Source organism: Cupressus sempervirens, chromosome 3 (assembly GCF_028749045.1).
Source record: "Cupressus sempervirens isolate cs-2001-9-10 chromosome 3, ASM2874904v1, whole genome shotgun sequence".
Lineage (NCBI taxonomy): Eukaryota > Viridiplantae > Streptophyta > Pinopsida > Cupressales > Cupressaceae > Cupressus > Cupressus sempervirens.
Genome location: NC_143120.1, coordinates 265888845 through 265914359, shown reverse-complemented (window position 1 = coordinate 265914359; position 25515 = coordinate 265888845). Strand labels below are relative to the sequence as shown.

General features: G+C 37.1%; 1 protein-coding gene across 8 annotated transcripts in view; it reads left to right on the top strand.

Annotated features, from left to right (window-relative positions):
* The window catches only part of LOC149565923 (P-loop containing nucleoside triphosphate hydrolases superfamily protein), a 140612-nt gene extending 115557 nt beyond the window's left edge, over window positions 1-25055 (top strand). For 5 of the 8 annotated variants that reach the window (XM_089819382.1, XM_089819379.1, XM_089819381.1 and 2 more), the window contains 7 exons: window positions 3051-3142; window positions 3239-3343; window positions 3741-3896; window positions 5276-5385; window positions 24212-24299; window positions 24433-24468; window positions 24592-25055. In XM_089819382.1, coding sequence (XP_089675508.1) covers window positions 3051-3142; window positions 3239-3343; window positions 3741-3896; window positions 5276-5385; window positions 24212-24299; window positions 24433-24468; window positions 24592-24675 — 671 coding nt within the window. In that variant the 3' untranslated portion in view covers window positions 24676-25055. The remainder of the gene's footprint in view (window positions 1-3050; window positions 3143-3238; window positions 3344-3740; window positions 3897-5275; window positions 5386-24211; window positions 24300-24432; window positions 24469-24591) is intronic. The other 3 variants (XM_089819384.1, XM_089819385.1, XM_089819383.1) reach the window with 1 other exon arrangement.
* Window positions 25056-25515: the final 460 nt, after the last annotated feature.

Here is a 25515-nt window from a genome sequence, read left to right as displayed (position 1 = left end):
TGTCCAACATAGAGTCACTAGTACATAGTGTAAACCTTCGGGTTCTCGTATTTGATCATATAGTGCCACATTGTTTAGCAAATGAGGTTTCCTTGTTCAAAATAGGATATAATATACGATATTTATTTCTCATGTTGGCATGGTCACAAAACTCACATCAACACTAACTTACGACCACTAGACCTTTGAGCTATGCTGTGAGTTACACTAGTAGATTATCGAGGAATATTTAAATTAACATGTGAGTTAGTATGGCTTTGGACTTTGGAGGATGCTTCTAGACATGTAAATTTATGAAGTAGGGAATTCATCCTTGTTTTGTGACAATCAAGATATGCTAAAGCTTGCCAATAATACAACCTTCCAAGAGCACATCAAACATTTGGAGCTTCATCATCCTTTTATATGGACGTTGCAATCCAATTGAGGACAAGACAACTGACATTCTTAACATGTCCTTGAGTCATGTCAATTTGTAAAATTTTGGGATAAACATGGTGTGGTTAGTACACGATCATTAAAGGAGGCTATTGAAGTAATGTTATAATATTTATTTAGTTTATAATAGTCAATTGAGTATTTATGATAGACTTTAGGAATATTCTTTCATTCTTTTAGTTATGTTCTCATCCTCCTCTTTCTTTGTTGTTGATCTTATCCTTATCTCTCTCTCTCTCTCCCTCTCTCTCTCACACACACACACACATTTCTAACTCTAGTACATGCTGTGTCATAGCATTCACCGAACTTAAAAAATGAAGTTGGAAATTCAACAAACTTTTACCAACACCAAAACATTTGCTGAAATTCGCGAATAAATTCGTTTAAAAAGGGTGAATTTATTTTATTAAAATATATTGTTTCTAAGAAAGTGTCATTCATAGGGTTTTTGATATAATTTTAATCTATAGTCAAGGTTTCTTAGGCACCGACGTGTGACAAAGATGTGACGAACAGAGGGCGATGGTTCAACAGAATTCACAACCTAGCAGTGGCGTCGACTTGCGGACTGCCCGTCATTTGCATTTTGAACGTTGACCCAGCCGTTGTAATGCCATTTGAATTCGGAATTTAGTGTGACTGAGCCATTGTAGCGCAATTTCCTCTATAGTTTAGAGCTATCGGATTATTTTTTCCGATAAAACTTTAAACATGCGTTATACATTTATATTGTGATAATATAAATAATGAGTTGGACGATAAAATATTATTTAATCTGAGAGTAAATTTTTGTAGAGATTTAATATTTATTAATGATAATATTGAAATTTAGAACTTATTCCCTTTTGTTGGAATTTTTTATATAAATAATTCTTAACTAAAATGTTTTATAAATAAACTTCAATTTTAATAATTTTTTATCATATTTATTTTTATATTAAAAATAAAAAATTATGGTTTATACATAAATATGGGAATAATATCTATGTTTAGATAAATATTTAAATATTTTTGTGAGTATTATACTTTATTTTAAAAAAAATTGAATTAATTTAAGGTGAATTTAATGTCGATTTTTTTCTCGAAAATTTCCCCTAGTTGGACTTCATCTGAATTTATTTGTTGTTGAACACGAACTCAAACTCGAGTTCAAGTCTTGTGACTTAGAATATAAGTATACTTTTGCTGCTTGATAAATATTGGATATCTTGGCAATAATCCAATGCAATATTACTTTACATAGTAATACTCTAGTTAAACTCATATAATGTGCAAAACAACATTGATCCCCAAGCATGTCTTGGAACCTTGCATACAACAATAAATACATATAATTGAAGAACTAATACCAAGAACATGTCAACACTACGAAATCATAGATATCTTATGTCAAAAACCTAATTCATATAACATCATAAATTGTCCATCTACCTAACAATTGCTGGAATTGAGATAAACATAAGCATTACTAAGAATCACACATTGACAGTCATGGCACTTTGCCTTTGGATGATGAGACGATTTTTTTGATGCAATAAAAATTATTCAGAGCCATATATTTCAGCATACATTTCTTGTTTTGAAAATTTTCTGCATTGGCAAGGATTCATTGCTCTGTAGCACATTTTTAGTGTAGTTGGAATCATTTCTCTTAGCACATTTGTATTTGATATGTTAGGTTGACATTATGTAATCCATGATAATCATGAGTAGCACCCAAATTATGTTGTGGTTATTGAAACAGGTATTGGCTTTATTATGTCACTTTTATTCTGGACTTAATTATTCTATATCTGGGTGGTAAAGAAGGCACACAAAAATATGTATTGTTTTACTTTAATGTGAAAAATATATCCTCAACTGTACTTGTAAGCAGAGTTGTCGGAAACTCCTTTGTCCCTCCTTGGGCACGCGTATCCCTGTATCCAATTTGGAAACGTATCCAATACTACTCAGATACAAGTCGAATATTGTATGCATGTCTTCCTAATAAAATTGATTTTTGAACCGTACCAAATACCATGGGATTTGTTTTTATTCCTAAGATTTGACATAGATCTTCCCTTTAATGTAAAAGAAAAACTATATTAAAGCAAATTTTTTAAACAAATAGTATAAACAAAACCCTCACCGAATGAGAAAGACAAATAAAATGTTTTTCTATTTCAGCAATCCATTTTTGGGTTATCTTCTAATGCAACTCTACCATGTTTACATATTGTAAAGCGTTAAATTAACTTATAAATATATATGTAGCATTTATGTGTCAATATTACTTTTGAAATAATGAAAATCTCCTACAATAACTTTGAAAACTATGTTAAATATATGTCTATGTGTTATTTATTAATGTCGTGTCCAGCTGTATCCATATTGGGTGTGTTAAAAAATGGCCGTATCCGTACCCAATACCGTATCTGTATCTGTATCCATGCAACTCTGCTTGTAAGACCACGCCTCGTCTTATTGCTTCATTATTTATTTTCTTGAAGATCTTCATATTTTTCAATAATTTTTTTGTGGCTTTGAACACATGGTGAGAAATTTTTATCAAGTTAGTATATAATGGAAGCAGAAAGAGAATAAGTTTTTCCTTTTGGTTTGTTTAGGAAGGTCAAATGTGGGCAAATCCTCCTTGCTGAATGCTCTAACCAGGCAATGGGGTGTTGTGAGAACATCAGATAAGCCTGGTCTGACTCAGGTACAGGGAGCCTTTTATTATGGCTAATGCACCACTGAATGCTTAGTTTGCTTTTAATTGATATCATTTGTTCATTTAAAGTACTGGTTATTGCAGACAATTAATTTTTTTAAGCTTGGATCCAAGCTGTGTTTGGTTGATTTACCTGGATATGGCTTTGCATATGCAAAAGAAGAAGTCAAAGAATCATGGGAGGAGCTGGTACGTATTCATATTGGACTGCTATTTATTTGTAGAAGAGAACCATTTCGCATTATTTGTAGAAACTTTGTGCATCTTTTACTGAAAAGGTGATCAGAATTGGATCTGTGTGTGTGTCTCTTGTAATGATAATCTGCTACAAACTAGAATAATATAAATGATGAACTTAAAATATTTAGGTACTGTATCCTTAGATATGTAATCTTGTTTCCTGATCTAAATGATGGCAAAGAATTGTAGCAACATCATTTAATTTACAATTAGGTGAACGTTGGCCCATCCACCCAAATTATTTGAGGGACAATGGATGTAAAGAGAAAAGAGGTGTATGTTGTAATATTACATCACTCTGAGCATGAGCTCATAACACACTGGTTGCTGTGAGCCCTTGTGACAGGGAAGTCAAGTTCAATCAAGGGATAAATCTGCTTGGTTACAGATCTTCAAGTCTTCAATTGGCCACCTAACTAAGAACATGGTGTGGCTCTTTGGGTTCATAATCAGCATATGTGTTGAAGCTTGGAGTGCATGGATATTCAAGATTTGCATGCAGGTGTTCTAATACAGAATCATTTAGTGTTTTTTGAACATTATTGTCTTATTCTCTGACACATCTATGCACAAAGGTTAGTTGTATCCATGTTCTGATCTTCTATAAGATACATGATTTCATGAAATGCAAGTGAACATCTTAAACGTCAATTCTATATGTATTCTCCCAAAATTCTGAGCAAAATGTACTCAGTATAGTATTTCATTTCCTATTGCAAATTGGAACACAACATAGAAAAGGGATCAAATTGTTTGACAAAATATCAGAGTTGAAAGTTACAAATAGTAGCAAACAGGGTGTGACACTACAATTCTTACACATGTACCTGCATTAATTGTAACACTTTTGAAATGTTATTGACAGTGCAGTGCAGTTAGGAGATGCATTTCTAGGGACCCTGAATGCACATTGGAAATGGAGAAGTGTCCTTGAGTCTCATAAAAGTACATCTCTCGTCATGAGATTTCAATTGGCAATCACCCTTGAATATTTGTAGGTTTCTCAGACTTCTTAAGGACAGGGAGTCTGGGTTGAAATTAAATCTCTAGCCATCCTAGAAACAGGGCTTCTGTTTCTGCCCACCCCTGTTGGAAACGCAGAGATGCATTTCCTGCTAGTTGAAGACTTAGTTTTGTGTCTTCTCACACCTCACATGCAATTTTGTGATGTGAAATATAATTTCTATTTCAAAAAAATGGAGATGTATCTGCTAGTATTACAAATCCTCAATCGATTAACCTCGTGCCATGATATCATTTGTGTACTTAAAATTGAATCTTTATGCATTTAATATCTTTTAAAATGTACATAGTTTTTACATCTATTTATACTGTTTTAATGAACATTTATTTATAGTTTTTTAGTTTTATTTTGGCGTTTTAAGTACTCTCTTCTCCCTTTCAGATACAGATGCTTAGTGCCATGTCAGTCCTAGCAACTATGATTATCAACAATATTTAGATAAGATGCAATGGCTTCTGGATTAAATTTTGTAAAAATATTTTTTGCATCAACATTTTAGATCACACCCTGTGATCCATCATCAAGATAAAAGAGAGCATTACAAAGCACAAGAGTGTGATCTGAAACATTGATGCGATAAATATATTTACATAATTCAACTTTGAACCCATTGCATCTTATTAAAAATGGATTGTGGAAATCTCATCTTTAATATTTAGATAGCCTATGGTTGTCTCTCCCAGATGTGTAAACAATTCATGTTAAGGTTCACATACTTGGAAGCTTGTTTGCATATAAGAGTGTATTTGGATGTCTGATATCTTGAACATGACATTATTTTGGGTTTTCGTTCATTGCTACTTGTCATATAATGATTCTTGTATAAGCAATGCTGATAATATTTTTTAATGGCTTAGGTAAAGGAGTATGTTAGAACGAGGATAGGCCTGGACAGAGTTTGCCTTCTTATTGATGCAAAATGGGGTATGAAGCCTGGAGACCATGAGTTGATAAATTTAATGGAGAGGTGTGTATACAATCCATTTTGATAGGTGTTAATGCATTTAGTTATATAGTTCAAATTAGGACATGTTGTTTGAGAATAAAGGAGAGAAATATATAATGTTATTGTTTGTATTGCACCTTTATTGGAACAAGATTTTCTGAGCATGTGTGTAATGTGCCCAACTCCCTCTACCATTATCAATGCTAAATAATGTGAATTTTCTAGGAGTCTTATGCTATGCAACCCCTTTGACAGTACATCCTCAAACATCAGATAGAGAAACAATTACCTCTAACTCACTATTGCCACAAACATAATTTGATTGGGCTTGCAAAGACAATCTTAATCAATAAGTGACGCCGTGCAAGGCCCAGAGAATCCCTAGAGGAGATGTCCAAGCCCCCCAACTAATAACACCACAATGGAAACACAACACAAGGAACAAGATTTGATACCAAACTCAACTCTTTATTCATAAAAACAACTAATTACATGCAATATGTTGGGCTTAAAGGCCTTCCTGGTTATGGCCAAGTACTAAGCAATTACGGTAACAATTCTGCAAGACCTTGTAAGATCCAAATATTCCCAACCCTAGCTAGCCCAGATTTGTAACGGCACAATAATGTGGAGGAAACACCAAGCAAGATCTAAACTTGTGCTCGCAAGCCACCAAGAAATCTCCTTGTTTCCTAAGCCCACACTCAACAGCTAGCTCTGCTCACAAATTCGCATCTCCAGATTCCTTCTTGAATCGCTGCTACTCTCCCTGAAATACCTACATCTCTAACCAAACCCTTCTTTTATACTTGCACAGACACAAGACAACATGTTGCAAATAGAATCATCTAGAACCCAAATAAACATAACATGCCTTAGTCAGCTTACAACAATCATTGAATGCACATAGGAGAAAGAACTAAGACCCCAAATAGGCCTCACACATTCTGCAATCGATCCACATCATGATCACATGTTATGCATATTAAATGCACAGGTCGACCAATCAAATCTCCAAGGACATCTATTCGGTGAGCCACACCACTGAGCATTAGCACCCAAGCATTGCCAACAAACACCGAGCCACTCGGTGAAAGAACATCTGAACCAGCTCGCACACATCCACCAAGCGTAGTGTCAACCAAGCTATGCATCCACCAAGCAGTATACCAACCAAGCACTACAAGATCACTGACCTCGAGTTCCACTGAGCACCACCAAGATCACCTAGTCCATTCAGCCACCAAATTCCTCGGTGAAGCCACACATCTTCCAACCAAGAACTGCCAAGAGATGACCGAGTAACATCAACCAAGCACAAGCTCATTTGCCGAGCATGTTCAGTGAACACCCAAGAACTCTCCAAAGCAACTACGGAGCACCCCTCCTAGAACTCCAAAGAAGTTACGGAGCACAAACCACTCAGAACCCACAATGCTCTTGCATCAATAAGTGCAAAATGAAACAATGCTAAAACAGTGTACTATCTTCAGTACAAACAACCTTTTGAAACACCACACTGAATCCTCTAAATTATATATTCAAACTATGCATTCAGCTTTTCCAAAAAGTCATTGCTGCAATATTATTAAAATAATCACAAACAACATGAACTTGTAGGTTTCTAGAATGGACGATTTGCAGCAGACCCATGATCTTTTTACAATGCTTGCCAAGACATTTAACATGCACGCCCAAGCATGAAGGACTCGCATTAGCTTGTGACTATGAATTGGGAAAGTAATGCCCAGGTTTATCTGTCAATAACAGGTCAGTAGGATGAGTAGCAGCCGGTCTGTATCATATATGAAGTACAATAAATATGCCACCCAAGAAGAGGCAATTGCCAGTGGTCTTTGACGCCAATGTGTAGAATCCTGTTGTCTCAATGTGCAACACGAACCCCAATCAACTGTGATACCAGAACTGGAAATGCAGCACCCCAATTTGTAATTACAAATCTCAGCCCAACACAGTGATTTTGAAATGCCTGGCAACAGTACTGTGAAACGCTACTAGCAGCCGAGAAAGGCGCTTGATTGCAGAGAACAATGCCCAGTTTTGGTGTCCCAACCCCAGCTCACCATGATGTCCAAGTACAGGAAATAGAATGCCAAGAACAGATTGCCCAAAGTATCTGCTGAAACTCACAAATCCTGGATGCCTGAATACCAAGCTGAACTCCCCGATTTACAGATGATAAGGGAATGAATTCCTCAAATACATGTCTCCCATCAACAGATAATCACAGAAGGGAAGACACTTAATCTCATAATTGCCAACCTCACTCTTAAATCTGCTATACCTCAGCAGTAGATTAAATGCCTAACTTAGACTTCCAAATTCCTGAGGAAATAAGTGCGCCTCAGCCATAGTAGATACAGTAAGAGGAAGCTCTAAATTCAAACCCTCAGATCAAACCACTATACTTCAGCAGTGGAATTGAAATTCACAAGCTCAAAAACCCTCACAAGGGACAAAATAAAAAGCAGTTGCCAATAAACAATTGGATGCTTTCCTCTCCAAATGGGCTTATATTTAGAACACAATATGGCACTTAGCTTCTTCTTCACACTTTTCACTTAAGAAGCTTCATCTTCACAACACCACTTTATAACATTAAATAAATTAAAGTGCCGTTATAGTAATAAAGCATTATTAATTAATTAATAAATATAAACCCATCAATAAATAACTCCATCCAATGCAAATGATGACCGTCAGCTTTACCAACTCATCTACCAAATATGACAACTGCCCAAAATAGACTTAATAAAAATAGCAAGTCCACAACTGAGACCCTCAAATCACACCGTCAGCTCATTAGGGTCGTGATGATGAACTGACAAACCCAACTGTAGTCACCTGCTAAAGATGGGGACATTATAATGTGACTCATATTGATATACTTTTAACATGTAAATGTAATTGTAAAATGTAACTAACATCTATATCTTAAGAAGATGAGGTCAAAAGCCAGTAAGGATCAAAAAATTCTATTCATTGAAACGAAAGGAAACCCATGTGATCGATATGCCATAAGGATAACAAACTAACCTAGCATAAGATAGAAATTAAAGGCGTAGAATACTTTCTTAACCAGTCACCACATATCGACAATCTCCCACTTGGGGATTGATCAGGCTCCACACTAAACCACCTTCCACTTGGAGACTGACCCTATGGCTACACCGCTACCCTTGAAGCTCCTAGTGGATTGATGTACCTTGGACCCTGTTGTTCTTTTATTATGTTCAATCGAGAAGACCGACCGGAGCTGAAGATGAGTTCAACTTCTACCTTGGCACCATCTTTGTAAACATATTTGTTGGATTTTTATCTCTATGTATTTTTTCCAGCTTTAACTGTCCATCATCCAAAATTGTTCGAATGAAGTGGTACCACACCTATATGTGTTTTATCTTGGAATGTAGAGAAGAATTCTTTGCAAGATGAATGACACTCTGGTTATCTGTATACAGATAATTTTTCATATGCGGGTGTCCCAATTCTTTCATGGAAAACTAAAGCCATACCATCTTCTTGGTTGCCTCTGTAGCAACAACATACCCAACCTCTTTAGTGGCTAAAGCATTCACCTTTTTTAATTGAGAAATCCAACTCACTGCTGTCCCACCAGTAGTAAATACATATTTTGTAGTACTCTTGGTGTAGAGCGGAAATATCCACCCTGTTCTAGAAGTCCTCAATCTGTATGGCAGTCAGTTTGCATAAAGGCGGCCAATGCCTTTGTTGCTGCTATGACAGGTTCCAGATTTTGAGCCTTGGTCTGTTGCACGAGCTTCCTAGTAGAATACTTCATGGCATGAAGCTCAGTGAGGAACAATTCGGCCTTGATTGCAAAAGAGGCTATATTTGACAGTTCCCCATGCTGGCTTTGTATATCTACTTGTTCCTCAGCAGCTGCCTCTAAGGGTGAAGACACCATGCCTTCTTCCTCAAGTAACCTGTCAGCCTCTTCCAGCACTGCATCTGCCTTGGCCACATCCGTACCAGCCACTGCCGTCATGCTTTCTTGAGTGTGAATTTCCTTTGCTGGCTGTACCACAAGAGCAATGAGATGGACTATTTCTGGGCCAAGAGGTGTTTGTAACCTCGCTTTATGGGCACACTTTGGCTGGCATCTTAAGTCGATGACCTTAGTACGGGAGTGTTGTTCCTGGTAAATAAGTGGCGCCAACCTCGGAAGTGATATTCTCAACGCCCCCCATGTCAGAAGTTGTTGCATGCTGCCTGCACCTTGATTTAGTTTAGAATTATCAGCTGTAATAATTCCTTCCAGATTACCAGTCAAGTTAGGGTAAATCTTTGGGGATTCTGATATTCCTATTGGCAGTGGCTCCTTTGCAGGTGGTAGAAAAGTAACATCCCTTGGAGTCCCCTGTAGGTGACTTAGGCAAATTTCTGCTTCCTGTGAGTTCAAGGAAGATGAATCCACATTGCTGCCTAGCTCTTATGAACTCCCTTCATCCTCGTCATCCTCTGCTTCTTCGATCATCACTGTTTTTTTTGGTTTCTTTTTCTTGGGTTCACCTCCATTGTGAGATCCTAAACCCATGGTATCTAGATGGAGCCAGTATGTCATAGCCGGTTTGTAGGGTTCTACTCTATTAGCAGGTATCGGCATCCCTCGGTGCTCACTGCTCACCTGAGTGCATACTACTTCTAAGAACAAGGCTACCGTATGATGGAGCATATAAAAGGCTTTGTGTTTCAACTCCATGAATTCCCGAATTCCATTAGAAAGAAATTTAACCCAGTTATATGCTTGCCCTTTATACACTCCATCCATTGCAGGTAACATCCAAAGAGCAATATCGGAAATGCAGCTGCCCGTAGTGAGCTTGCTTTTAACCAAATCAACAACACAACACCATTCATCATTTTCTATGAAAATTTTCTTTAGACCTCTACTGTTCTTCAAGATTCCTTCCCATTCTAGACTTGTAAGATCTTTTCGGCACATTGGTTTCAACCATTTCCTCTTCTCTTCTACTATCATATAGGTTTTTTTGCACTTCCTGCCCTCTATTGGGAATTCCAAAAACCCTACTTATTTCTTCTGTTGAATAAGAAACTGTCACCTATTGCTGGAAGTGTTGTACTATAGATTTATGACATGATTTCTCATAACTTGTAATTAAATTTTGTAGGATAGGCTCAAATTCTTTTAATTCAAAAATTGACATAAAAATTATTTTGTCTACCTCTGCTGTGCACAACGCTTTTTTCAGGGGATAATCCGCTTTCGCTTTCTCCCACCAAGCCCTGCACTCACTTCCTATCACACTCTCAAATGAAATATTCTCAGCCGTGATTGTGATTTTCTGTGCCATTTTCCCTTTGCTTTTTGTCATTTTCCTTATTTCCTTTTTGGCCTCTAGTGCCACAAGTTTCTTCTTCTTGGAGTCGATAATGTTTCCTTTGCTCGGATTCCCTATGCATAATTTCACCATTTTGTGTTGATGAGTCAATTCCTAGATCTCTTGAACTGTTTGTATATGCCACCTGTACCAACCGTCCTTCTGAAGTGATCGCTTATAACCAACTTCCACGTGTAGAACTGCAGGCTGTATGGAATTTTGTACAGATGCTTCTCCTCTTGCCTGTGTATCCCCTCGTACTTGTACGACTACCTTATGTTCCTTCCTCATTTGCCCTTCATATGGATTTCTCACATACTCTGAGGGAGGCTTATTTTTGCCGTACATAGTCACCTCCTTTAGACTACTACCGTATAGATGTGTATGTTTTCCGTACGAGATTGCTTCCCATGCCCCTTGCAGTACGGTTTTCTATACAGATGCTTGTATAGATGTCAATCCTTGTTCCCGTACAAATGTATATGGTTGGTGTACTGATGAGAATGGCTATCGTACGGATGAGGATATCTCTTCCCATACGTTGTTCTTTTGTACACTACTCTTCCATACACTGTTCTATACAGCTGTGGTTTGGAACTGCCCTTGTACGACCACCCTTCTCCCTCGTACAGATGTCTCCTCAATTGCTCCTTCCACCCTTCCTTCTTGTCGTACGGATATCCGTACAACTAGATGAGCTTCTTCTTCTTGTCCTCTGTCAATTACTGTGATGTTTTGTGACTCTTTATAAGGACTTGGTTTAATTTTTCCTTCTTGGTCAATTCCACTTTTTATTTTTCGTACTTTTTTCTCTTCTGTATTTATAAAATAGCTACTTGCCAATTTATTTCTTTTCTCATACACTTTTAACTTAGACCCATTTACTAGGTCACTGATAGGTTTGTTATCCAAAGTAGATAACTTTATTGCTTCATTCTCCTTTATTTCTAATATTTTAAATGGTCCTAGCCATCGGACTTTAAATTTTCTTGGCTTTATTTCATTTTTCCGATTATATCTTAGTACTAGTTGTTCTTGTTTAAAATCATTTTCTTCAAATGCTTGTCATGCCAAACTTTTTGCCTTTGCTAGGCCACCTCTATACAACATTGAGCAAATGTCCTCTTTTCATCCAGTTTGAGTAAAGTATATAGTCTTTCCTTGAGGCTCTCCTCATCCCCCAATCCCAATCTGTTTTTGACTACCACCTTTAAGCTTGGTACTATATGTTCCATTGGTACCACGACCTCCTGTCCGTACATAAGGTAAAAGGGAGTATGTCCAGTAATGGCCTTATACGTAGTCCTATATGCCTAGACCACTGCGAGGATTCGTTCTTCCCAATCCTGCCCTTCTACTCCACAAGTTTTATATAGGATTGCCACTATTGCTTTGTTCCTGGCCTCTACTTGGCCATTTTCTCTTGGATAATAAGGATTGGAGAAGGAATGAAATTTTTTATATGCACTTGTCATCCTCCTGATGTTATGATTCACAAAATGTACTCCTCGGTCACTTGTTAGCTGGAGTGGAATCCTGAATCTCGTGACTATTTGTTCATACATAAATCTTGCTGTGCTAAGAGCTGTGTTGTTTGGAAGAGCCCGTACTTCAGCCCATTTCATTAAGGACTCTGTTGCCACCACTATGTACTTGCACCGATGATTTTTGCTTATTGGTAAGGGTCCTACAAAGTCTAGTCCCCACTGCTCAAATAATTCTTGTGGTTTGGATGGAAATAGTGGCATGAAGTCTCTTTTGAGTGGTTTTCCCACTCTCTGACAAGTGTCACAACTCCATACCTAATCCCTCGCATCTACGAACAATGTGGGCCACCACAAACCTCCTAAGAGTACCTTCCTCGTCGTAGTATTTGGTCCCATGTGACCTCCTGCTAGTCCTTCATGGGCTTCATTTAGAACACCTGGAATTTCTTCCTCCATCACACATCTCCTCAGTATTCCGTCCAATCCCATTTTGTACAATAACCCTTCAATTAGCTAGAATGTGCTACTTTTTAAGGCAATTTTTCTCCTTTTCGCTATAGGCATTTCCTTTGAAAAGGTTGCTGTTGATAAGTACTGTGCAATTTTTTCGTACCATTGAGGTAACACTGCAATCTAAAATAAGTGTGCATCTGGAAAATCTTCACACAGCCCACTACCCGAAGCTTCCCCTAACTTGATCCTTGACAACTGATCAGCAATCACATGAGATTTTCCTGGCCTCACTATAATTTTAAATGTAAATTCTTATAGTAGAATTAGCCATCTACTTACTCTCCCTTGAATCACCGGTTTGTTTACTAAGTACATTAGTGCTTGGTGGTCAACAAAAAATGTAAAGGGTGTAGCTAGTAAGTAATGTTTGAATTTTTGCACTGCATACACCATATCAAATGCTTCTTGCTCTGTGGTATTGTAGTTACGCTTTGCTTTAGATAGAAGCCTACTTGCAAAATATACAGGATGATCCAACCCTTCCTTCCCTGTTTGTGCCAAAGTGGCACCTATTGCATAATTGGAGGCATCCACATGGACACAAAATTCTTTGTCCCAGTTGGGATAGATGAGGATAGGGGGCCCGACTAATCTTTTCTTCAGTTCTTGGAAGGCATTTTCTAGCTCTTCCATCCAAACTACTCGCCTTTCCTGGTTAATCTCTCTAGTGGCATTGGTACTTCGATAAATCCTTTTATAAATCTTCTATAGTATCCTACATGACCCAGAAATGACTTGATACCTGTTACATTGGATGACGGTTCCATTTCCAAAATCACCTTGATCTTATCAGTATCTATCTTCAATCCTTCTTTGCACACAATATGCCCAAGCAGTCTCCCGTGTGGAACCATGAATCTGCATTTTTTTTGGATTGAGGGCTAACCTTGCTCTTCGACATTTCTCCATGCATTCTCCAAGAATTTTGAGGTGTTGCTCTTGTCCACTGTAAACTGACTAGTCATCTAAGAATGCTTTGAAATTCCCCATAGACATTCCATCAAAGATATGTAGTATGATCCTTTGGAACATGGCTGGTGCATTGCATAGTCTAAAGAGCATCCTATCATAGGCATATACCCCGTCTTCAACCACAAATGTAGTTTTCAGCTTATCTTCTTTCGTAATGCTAATTTGATTCTAACTTGAAAATCTGTCCATGAAGGAATACATCTCATGGCTGACTACCTCCTCCAAAATGCTATCAGTAAACGGAATGGGAAATGGGTCTTTTATTGTTACCGCATTCAAACATCTGAAATCCACACATATCCAAATTTGAGCGCCATCCTTTTTGAGTGATATGACTATAAGAGATACCCATTCACTTGTTTGTACTTTGAATATTATCCCTACTTCTAACATCCTTGTGATTTCTTCCCCGACCCTTTCTGCATATTTTTTATTCATTTTGTAAGGCCTTTTTCGTACTTGTCTTGCTTTGGGTACCAATGGAATTCGATGGACACAATTCCGGGGGTACTCCCTTCAAGTCTTTGTATGTCCAAGAAGATTCTAAAGGCTGCTGCTTTCAGTACTAGGTCCCAATCATCTCCTATCCATATTTCTTTGGGTTGATCTCCTTCTCCCAGGTTCAATGCTCGGAGCTTGGCCTCTTCGTATTCCACCTTTTGTTCAAAACTGTGTGCAAGTGTCTTGTTGAGAGTTGCCATCCCTTCCTTATACTCTGTGTACCCTTCCGGGTATTGTTCCTCCGACTCAGATTCTTGTACTTCCAGCATATTACATTCCACATGGAAAACTTTAGTCTTCCATCTGCCAATGAAATAATCCATTAAGGGAACTTGTGTCATCTTCTGAGCATTCCTCTAATCTAAGTACTCCTTCCTCATCTAGTTCCATCCCTCCATAGTTTTCTCCTTCGGAGTCTGATGCCAAGTCCTGACTTTTTTACTAGTTCTTTAGGTCTATGATGTACTTTCTTCCTTCCGGCTCAATAGATAGAGTGTTTCGTTTCCAGTTATTGGTAGCTTTTGTTGCAACCAACCATCCCCTTCCTAATAGAGCATCGTATCCTTTCTTCTCTAGGGTGACAACCAAAAAATTGAGAAAAAATTGTTGCAAAACAGCTATGATTTTTTGTCCCATCAGCATCTCGATACTCTTGATTCCATGTTGGTCTGCTCCTACTAGTTGAAATGTCAGTGGCCAGAGTGTAGGTTTCCCTATTTCCTTCCATGTTTCTTCTGATAAGACATTTATGTTGGAATCTCCATCCACAATAGTATTTGAACGTTTGCACCCTAGTATCTCCATCTCTACTATCGTTGGTGTTCTCCCCATCCCTATGGTGAACAAGGTATTGTCTTCTGTCCGTACTTCTCCTTCCTTCTCTTTCTTTGAGGTTATCCCTTTCGGGTTTGCTCCCTATATTAGTGCTACCTGTAGTTTGGGTAATGTTTCTAATAAATCACCTATTTTTATTGCGATAGTAGTTTCTAGTACTTGCTGCCCAATATTTGTTACACCCCTATTTGAAGTAGGCTTTTTTAGCTTTGTCTTTCCTTCCTCTCTCATGCTATCTTGAATGTGTTTCTTTGTTTCCTGAAATCTTTCTGTCTCCATAGTAGCATCGGGATAGGTCAATTTTCTGGCTTGTATCCTGGTGACTACAAGAATCTCGCCTTCTGGATCTTCAATGTCTAGCATATTTATCCCCTTTTTGTCTCAGCAATTTGCATCTTCATGATTGCCTGGCCCACACCGTTTGTAGAGCATCCCTGCATTTTGTCCTTCTCTTTGACAATCTCGTGCAAAATGTCCCCATTCATTACATCTACATTGAATCATCGGCCTCCCCTTGGAATCATACTGGAGCGGCTGCCACGGTGTGTTGTTATTGCTATTATTGTTATTTCCTCTCCTGTTATTGCTGTATCCTCTTGGTGAGGCTTCTGTATTTGTGTTCTTCGGTGGAGTGGATGAAGGTGTAGATTGCCCCCCTTGGATTAGGAATACTTGAGCACTCCTTGTTTTCAAATTATAGGGGCAATCTTTAATTGCGTGCCCCAGTACTTGACAAATCTCAGAAAATGCTTTCTTTGGGCATGCTTCTTTTGTATGGCCTTCTTTTTCACACTCAGTACACCAAAGTTCTCTCCCTTCCTTCTTTTCTTCTTTACTCCTGCCACTTCATCAAACACCTCAGGTCTTTTCTTAGGGCTTGAATGGTTTTGGATTCTTCTTCGCTCTCCTTTGAGCTTTTACTTGCGCTTCCATGCCTTCTTGCCTTGGAAGTTTTACTCTCACTTTCTATGTCCATGGCACAAGTACATGCATCTCCAAAGGTCGATGGTGGGACTATCTTCATCTTTTTCCTAAGAGACGATGTTAATCCTTTGATAAACCATCATTTCTTTAGTCCATCTGTCGGCTTGTTATCTGGTTTCCCTATCAGCTCTTTCATTCTTCTATGGTAGGCTTTAACGGATTCATTCTTCCCTTGTCTTGTGTTATAAATTTGCGTTACTATTTCATCATCATCTCTCAGGAGTCTGAATTCTTCCTCGAAGGCTGTGCAGATATTATTCCATGTCTTTTTCTTTGCTGCCTCCAAATCCGTATAGCAATCAATGGCAATACCCCTTAATTTGGCCGGAAAGGCTTTTAACCATTTCGCTATGTCATTTTGTCCATTTGCTTGCCATATGGTTATACATGTTTTATAGTGGTGAGCAGGGTCCTTCGAGCCGTCCTTTGTGAACCTTGGTAATTTTTGTTTGTCTATTGCCATTATGTGAACGCTTCCCAATGGAACCCCTCCCAATGGAACACCTCTTGATCCCGATAGAACACTTTCTCCTGATGGAACACTCCCTCCCGATGTTTGTTCTTGAGGAGGAACTATTGAAAGTATCCTCATCTTCTTGACTTTGCTCTTGTTGGAAGTCTCTCCCTGTGGGTATCTCTAGATTTTTGTATTCCAACTTCCTTGTTGGTGTTTTTGAGATGACCAAATTTGCTATACCTTCAATTATATGCTTGATCAACCCTTCTTGAATCCCCTTGTCCTCCTTTCTAGTTATGATGTCTCTCCTGCTACTACTGGAGACGTAATATCCTCAAAGCAACTTCTTCCTTAGTTTTTTCTCCCTGTACCTGCCTGGGATATATGTTTGGAATCAGGAGCATGAATTGTTTTATTGTTTGTTTCCCTTTTTGGAATCTTCACATTCTTCGCGCTCCCTGGTCCTCCTTTTTGCAAAATGTTGTAGTACTTATTGTCTCCTCCGTTCCCTTTGTGTCTCTGCTCTTTCCTCTTCCACCTGTAACAAATTTCGTGCTAACAGGCAAGGGATCTCCCCTAGGAGATCATACACTGCTGATGGCACCGAAAGTTCATCGCATACCATACCTTTAGGGACATTTCTCTCATGGGCTTCCCTTTGTATGTACTGATCAACCATAACTTCCCAGGCCGTTACTAGATCACGTGTCAACTGATCTTCCCTGGTTATTTCCTCCTCTTCCTCGTCACTATTTGTTACTTGGATGAGCGGTACAAAGGGCCTTCCCATTACTCCATCCTGCTGACCTCCAGGTTTGGACTTAGGCAATGGCGCCAAAAATGTAGAGCGGAAATATCACTCAAATTCATAGAGATATAATATGCTAACCATAGAGATTAGTCCAATTGAGAAATGTATGAAGTCAAACACATAACATACCATTCATACCACAATACCAGTTGGCGAGGAAATGATTTCTTTATTAATACCAAAAATCAACATGAGTACATTGACAATATTCCAAATATTTATAGAAGGGTTGGTTTGTTGGAAGCCAACCGACACATTCCCTCACCTCCTAACTACCCAGCCCATCTATCTTTAACAAGTACTAAACATAATAGTTACTTTATTCCGACTACACTTTGTATTTAGATCCCCTGCCAAATTTGAGTCAACGTAACCTTGTAAATTAGTAGTAGAGCCCCCAAAATGTAAACATTAATTGGATGTACCTCTCAAGTATTTGAGAATCCATTTGATTGCATTCCAATGCTCAGTTCTTGGATGACTCGTACCTAGTAACAACACCCACAGCATGTCCAATATCTGGCCTATTGCATACCATGACATACATTAAGGTTACTGTAGCTGACGCATAAAGTACCTTGGACATTTTATCCTCCACTTCCTATGTCTTTGGAGTCTTGGACACGTCTCCTTAGTCAATTTTGAGTGACTAGGCAAAGGTGTGTTGACAACTTTGACATTTTCATATAGAAACGTTGCAACACCTTCTTAATATAATCAACTTGAGATAATGCCAATCTTCTATTCTTCCTATCTTTGAAAATCTTTGTACTAAGAATTTGTTTTGCTGCCCCCAAATCCTTCATAGCAAATGAATGTGCTAATTGTTGTTTCAACTCCTTAATGTGAACCATGTTGACCCTGCTATAAGCATATCATCAACATAAACATAAAATAATATAATTGTCATCATCCAACCTCTTAAAGTAAATATAAAAAATAATGGTCTAAGTGACACCAAGTGTATCCATACTCATTCATAAAACTATCAAATTTAATATACCATTGCCGAGGTGCTTACTTCAAGCCATATAAACTTTTCTTCAATCTGCACACTAAATTCTCCTTACCCTTTACCTCAAATCCCTGTGGCTGTTCCATTTATATTTCTTCATCCAAATCACCATGAAGAAAAGTTGTTTAACATCAAGCTATTCTAAATGCAAATCTTCAGTAGCCACAATGCGTAGAACAATGCAAATAGAAGTCATTTTAACAACTAGAGAAGAGATTACATCAAAATCAATGCACTTTTTTTGTGCAAATCTTTTTTCAAACTAACTTGGCTTTAAATCTCATCTTACCTCCATCCTTTTCTTTTAGCCTGTAAACCCATTTATTTTGTTAAATCTTTTTACTTGTAGGTAACTTACGTAAATTTCAAGTTTTATTTTTCAGCAAGGAGTTCATTTCTTCTTTCATTCCATGCTCCCACTGGACCTTGGTATCTAGCTGCATAGTATTTCCTACGAGTTTCATCACTCAGAATAACACCAATAACATCATCAAATTTGAGGGTATTAGAACTAGAAACATAGTTACTACCATTCCAGCTTTCAGGGAGAGAACACAGAATTAAGAGAGCCTTAATTTCTTTATCAAAATTGATGTTTAAATTCATTTAAATGATCAACAACAGATCCACCTTCTACCATCTTCATATTAAATAAACGCTTCATGAAAAATGCCTTGTTTGAAGAGAAAGGCTTTTTGTATAGCTTTGCTAGGGTTTCCATCAACCCTTCAATTTTTTTTGCTTTTGTAATATTAAATACCACCGATTGTGTTAGGCATGAACAAATACTTCCAAGTGCCTTTCTATCCAAAATGTTCCAACCCTCATCTGACATATTTGCATCTTTCTTGGACTTCCTCCTAGTGGCCACCGTAAATCGTTCTGATAAAGATAGTCCTCCATTTGCATTTTCCATAACTGAAAGTTCTGCCCATTAAACTTCTCAACCTTCAACTTACCCTCTACCATTTCTCCCACTCAACTGTGAAACTTTCCCGTAGAGGATAACTGAAACAACCTGGCTCTGATACCACTTGTTAGGATTAGAGAGACAAAAATAACAATTACATGCAAATATAACCAATATCAGAATAAAATAAAACACACAGAAGAGAATACAAGACACAAAGATTTAATGTGGTTCATCCAATCTCTGGGCTACGTCCACCAAACAACGATTCCAATATTATTATCTACTAATTTCGACCTATTACAATTTTCAATTTTCCTTACAGCTCAGTACTGCTGCCATAAGCTATATATTTACATTTGGAAAACCCTAATCCTAAGCCAATAGTACATGACTTATATCGGCTCAACAAGTTAAACCTAAATATACTTGAGGAGTTAACCATGGCTTATGAAAAGTGTACAGTACTTTCCTGATCAGTCACGTCATATCAACATCCTCTCTTTCTTGAGAAGTGAAGGTGCACTTATTATAGTGGTATTGTGGCTTCTTAAAGGCAATTACCATATAGTAGCATTTGATACACCAAATGTTTCAAGAAGTTGCATTGACGCTACAAGAGTGCTCAAATCAGTCACTAGGTGGGCCTGTGGGAGAGTGCAAGATCTAGTATGGTCAACATGCTTTGTTTAGTAGATTGCCACGAGCCAACCAATTTGGTGTATGACAAATGGAGTAGTCAAGAGCCATAACAGATCCATGCAATGACTATGATTAGTGGGGATTCTAGTTTACAAGTGGTACATATAAAACATGTAAGGTATCATAATAGGTTTACAATACAAAAAATGCATGGAATATATTTTATAGAAATGGAATCCATATTTAGATTATATGACTTATATTTTTCTCTATGTTGGTATTGGTTGGGGGGTTTGGATTGTGGGTTTGGTCAAAGGGTTTTTGGGGGCTTAGTTGGTTTTCGGTTCATCCATACAAAAACATACAAAAATCAGAAATATATACATATTTGCAGCAATAATTAAGTTCAAAATACACCACACACAACATCTTATATTGCATATCAAAGAAAACCGTCTTTCTAAATAGTTGAATCTGAATGACATGGTGTGTGTGTGTGTGTGTATATATATATAAGTTAGAAAATAATAATGTCAAGTGTTGACAATCAGCCATCATTGATAAGAAGTCACATGTCAAAAATATCATCACCACCATCCATATTGGATGATGTAGGTGCTGGTAAATTAGAAGAACCACAAATAGTGCCACTAGGACTGCCACTCGTACTAGCACTAGCACTAGCAATGATACTAATACCCCCTTTCTCACAAGCTGGCTCATAGTCATCATCAACTGTAGCAAAGTTGGCATTGGAAACATCCAAGTCAATATGTTTTGACCTGAAATTCCACTTCCTTTTGTACCCTTCTTTGTAGTTGTTTGCCTTTACTGAGTGCAGTCAGTTGTGCTTTACTTAGTTAAAGGAGTATGTGCTCCAAATCCTCTCAAATGCAGATGAATTAGCAATGTATTAAGGATAAAATTAGAGGGTTATGAGTTACAAGATTAACAAAAAATACAAAATCAAACAACATAAATTATAAATTAAAAGATAGATATATATTTTTTAAAAACTTGTGATCAAATCTTGGTCACAAGAGGTTGTAGGTGAGTGAATGGTTGGCCATGGAAGTACCAGCATGTGCATTAACCAAATACTTGTCCCAAAGAGCATCAAGCCCACAATTGTAGGAGCATGCAGTGTCCACGAGGTGAACCCTCACTGCATTGCATCCTATATGTCACAATCAATGAAGAGTTTATGAAGTATTGCCTTGTACCCTTGACTGAGTTCAACATCTCTACACGGGGCACCTCTTATTGCCATAGAAAGAAGCTCAACACTATAATGTATTGGATTCAATGAAAAGGCAAAATGTTGTGGAGTCGTCGTTTTGTTCCATCTCTCGCTAATGACTTTTTGGAGTTTGAACAATTTTTCTTTAGCATCTTGATCTTTTGCATTTATGATGAATTTCATCATTTACCTCACCCAAACAAGGCCTATGTATGTAAACAGATCATGGTCAAGATGCATTTAGTGAAATTGAGGAGATAACACAATCCGATTCAACAACATCCAAGGGTGTAGAACAGTCTTGCATTGCCCAATTCTTTTTTTTTCTTATGATTTTTAGTTGAAGTTAGATGAATAATAATAAATGCAAGCATTTATGGGTCTCCATGTACCTAGGAAAGTGTCCAAGAGGACATGAGGGGGTTAAAATTATATAATATTTGTAGCCTATGTGTAAAGGGAAAGAGACAAAGATGAAAGCGAGGGTGAATCTGAAGAGGAAGGACAATTTGAGGAAGAACTTGAGTTTGTGCAAAAGATCTCAAAGAGGACAGATTTCCGAGGGCCATATCTAAGATTAAGACGAGGCCGAAGGATGATGTATCTACATTTTCTGGGATTGGATCAACAATATGAAGGAGTACTTTGAGTATGAAGAGGTGAAAGATCCTGATATGGTCAGATTTACAATGACCAAATTGAAGGGACATGGTAATATTTGGTGGAGAGAGGTTCAATTGGAGAGAAACAAAAGTTGCAAAGACAAGATATCGAAATGGGGTTGGATGGCAGTTAAGTTAAAGAGACAGTTCATCCCCATGGACTATGAGCTTGAGTTGCTGAAGGAAATGCAAAATTTAAAGCTAGGGGGAGAATTTGTTATGGAGTACACAGGAATTTGACTCGTTATTGATCAAAACAAGCCATTTTTAGGTCAACTAGGAGAATATAGCTTGTTACCTTGATGAATTGAAGCCAAGTATGGAAGAGAAGTTCTTTCTGGTCAGAATGACTACAATTGAGGATGCTTATGATTTTCTTTAATGGTGGAGGAGAAGCTGAATAGAAGATTTGAAAGCAAGCAAAGTGGAAGCAATTGATTATATGAAGATCAAAATGAAGACTAGAAGAAGATTGAAGAAGCTAGCAATGGCGAGAGTCGGGAGAGATAATGCCTATCATCCTAGAGATCAAAATAATTACCAAAGAGGAAGAGGGGGATTTGGATGAGGTTGAGGAAGAGGAGGATTTTGTGGAACATGCTTTGAGTGTAGAGAAAAGGATATAGATTATACAATTGTCCCCGTTTCCAAGAGAGGAAGCAAAAGATCAATGGGTAATGCAAGAGTTCCCCATGTAGATGAGGATGTTGAGTTTTAACAATCTAAAGACATGGAAAGAAGATCTCTCTTGTCAGAAGTCTCAGTTTATAAATAGGTGGTTGTAGTTTAAATGAATAGCTTGTTTTGCATTAGATGCAAATGCAAAGGAAAAATATGTAAGCTGATCATTGATGGTGGTAGTGTTGACAATTTTGTGTTAGAGGATATGTGTAGCAACTTGAAGTTAGAGAGGACCCATCCACGTTCATGCCGGATTACATGGTTGCAGGATGGCCATATCATTTTGGTCAATGAGCAGTGTTTGACGAAATTCAAGATTGGGAATTACCATTGCGAGAGATTGTGTGACATCATGCCCATGGATATTTGTCACTTGTTATTGGGGATGCCATCAAAATTCAGTTGAAGCACAGTACATGAAGGATATGCAAACACCTATTTGTTGACAATCGATGGAGTTTGCCACAAGTTGAAGCCCTTGAAGGAGGAAGCCAGAAAGGTATGAACTTTGAAGCTTAACATAGAACAGATTCTTACCTTGTCATTTACTCCTTCATTGTGTAGTTTTGATTGACTGTTGGGGTTTCATTTGGCCTTTTGGATGATTGGAGTTGTAATTGGTTTGAAATGGCAAAGAAGTGAATAGGGCTGCTGAAGCTTACGATTGTTTGAATATGACCCGAAGTCAAATCCAATTAGGGTCTGATACAATTATTGCAAGGATTTTACTAATATGAGTGAGGTTGGCATCATCCAGATTGAATTTATTTCCACCATATTGCATTTTGGATTTCGAGAGAGACATCAAAAGTCCAATTCCTTTCCATTCTAGGCTGTCTTGATATTCTTCTCCAAAAGGGCTTGAAACATAGATAATCCATATTTCAATTACTGTTCTTGATAATAATTTTTGGTTATGTATATTATTATTACATCATATATTTTGTCTACTTATTATGTAAATTTATTGTTTATTAAACTATATATGTGAATACAAATAAAGCTTAAATTGACTTTATCAAATCAATTATATATTTATATTTATTTATTTACTTACAATATTCTATTATAATTATTAGTATATAAATCAATATAGTTAATTGAATAATAAATTGCATTCTTATTTATTTATACATTGTATTGTTATTTTATTATTTTATTATCATTTATTTTTAAATTCTATTGGAGGAAAATAGGGGACAAGCTCTTAGTTTTTCAATCATGATTTTCTAGATCTGTTCTTGGTACATTTCATCTCTTTGAGAAAGGTAATGGAAAAACTGACGTGCAAGGAGAAGGGTCTAATACACCAATTTGGTTATTGCTTGGGGGTGGCTTAAAAAAACACCTTTACATTTCTCTTTTACTTATACGACTAGCAGTTTAAAAGGAATTGAATTTTACACACTAGAGTCACAGACCTTAATGTTTTGTCATTTTTAACGTGTCTTTGGGTGAGTTCACTATGTAGTTTGTGTGAGTTGATTTTTAGTTTGTAATCGTGGTTTCATAGATCAGTAATATCAGCTCTTAGTTGGTAGTTAGTGTTGCAGATTAGTGATTTCATCTATTTAAGTTTTAAGAACTACAGAATAGCTTCTTAAAAAAATTGTAATAGCTCACAAATTACTGCTCTTTCTAATATTGTTATTTTCCAATTGATTTCAGCTATGTAGCTTACTGCCAATTTGATTAATATTGAATGTTTCATATTTTTCATCTATACTTATAATTTGGTTTGTTTCAAATTTCAGATCTAAAACAAAGTATCAAATCGTCTTGACAAAAACTGATTTGGTTTTCCCCATAGATGTGGCCCGTCGTGCTATGCAAATACAAGAAGTAAGCTTTTTGAAAAGATAATGCTATTATTAATTTTATAATAGTTTTGGCTTCACTATTTGATTTCATAAATCTCAGTTTGTGAATGTTGGATGTTTGTGACCATTTAATGTTTGTGAACTGCTCTTGACAGGATCTGAAAATGAATAAGTTAATGGCTAAACCTATGGTACGCAGTGACTCATGCTTGTTTGAACCATTATTTTATTCTGTTATTTTTGCCTCTCGAAAGATAAATTATTCCCTTTTATTTTTAAATAAGGAGTAAAATCTTGCAATGAATTTTCTGTAGTTGATGGCAAGCTCAAAGTCTGGAGCTGGTATTCGGTGTTTACGAACTGCCCTTGCCAATCTAACCCGCTATGTAAGATTGTAGAGGCGGTCACAATTACACTGTAGATTATTCTCCTCATAGTCATGATGGATCAGAGTCGGAAATGAAATGTTTGCAAAAGCATACTACACAGTTAACAGCAAGAAGCATTAACATTATTATGAACTCTTGACAGATTATGTCTCTAATTGTTGTCCTATCTGATAAGTTGTAATTGAAACTGATCATTGAGAGAAGGAATCAAAGTCTGGACAGTTTGTCCAGAAGTACTCTTCATTTTTGTCAGAGAAAATGAAAAGTACATACATTGATTATACTGACAAAGCAAAATGTTGAATCTAAATGTAAGAGTTATATCATGTATATGCTTAGGGATTCAAAATTTTGATATCACTGAAATAGAAAAATGTTTATATTCTTAATGTCAAAGTTAGATTGTGTGTATTGTATATGCCAATGGACAGAAAAGGTTGATTGACATTTGGAATCTGACAGATTAGGTTTGATGATATGGATATGAACAGATCTACAGGTATGCTTTAACAGTTTCCAGATTCTTAGAATTATCCTAGATTCTTGACCCTATCATCCAAGTGCTTATGTTTGATCTCTGCCAATGGCAACTACTTCAGTTTCTGTGGCCAACCAATGGACTGCAAGCAATTGTAATCTTATACCAGCCGTATCTAGGTTAAGTTGTTTAGTTCCTTGAAGTTATGAAAAGATATAGTGGGAAGGAATTTGGGATTAAGTTATGAATTTCTTGAAGTGGTAGATTTGTGTTTTGTTGCGAACAACATTTCTACATTCATTCTTGACTTCAATAGCATGGGTATGTTTCTCTTGAAAATATTGAAGGCGATCAGTTTGTCTTTTATTGTT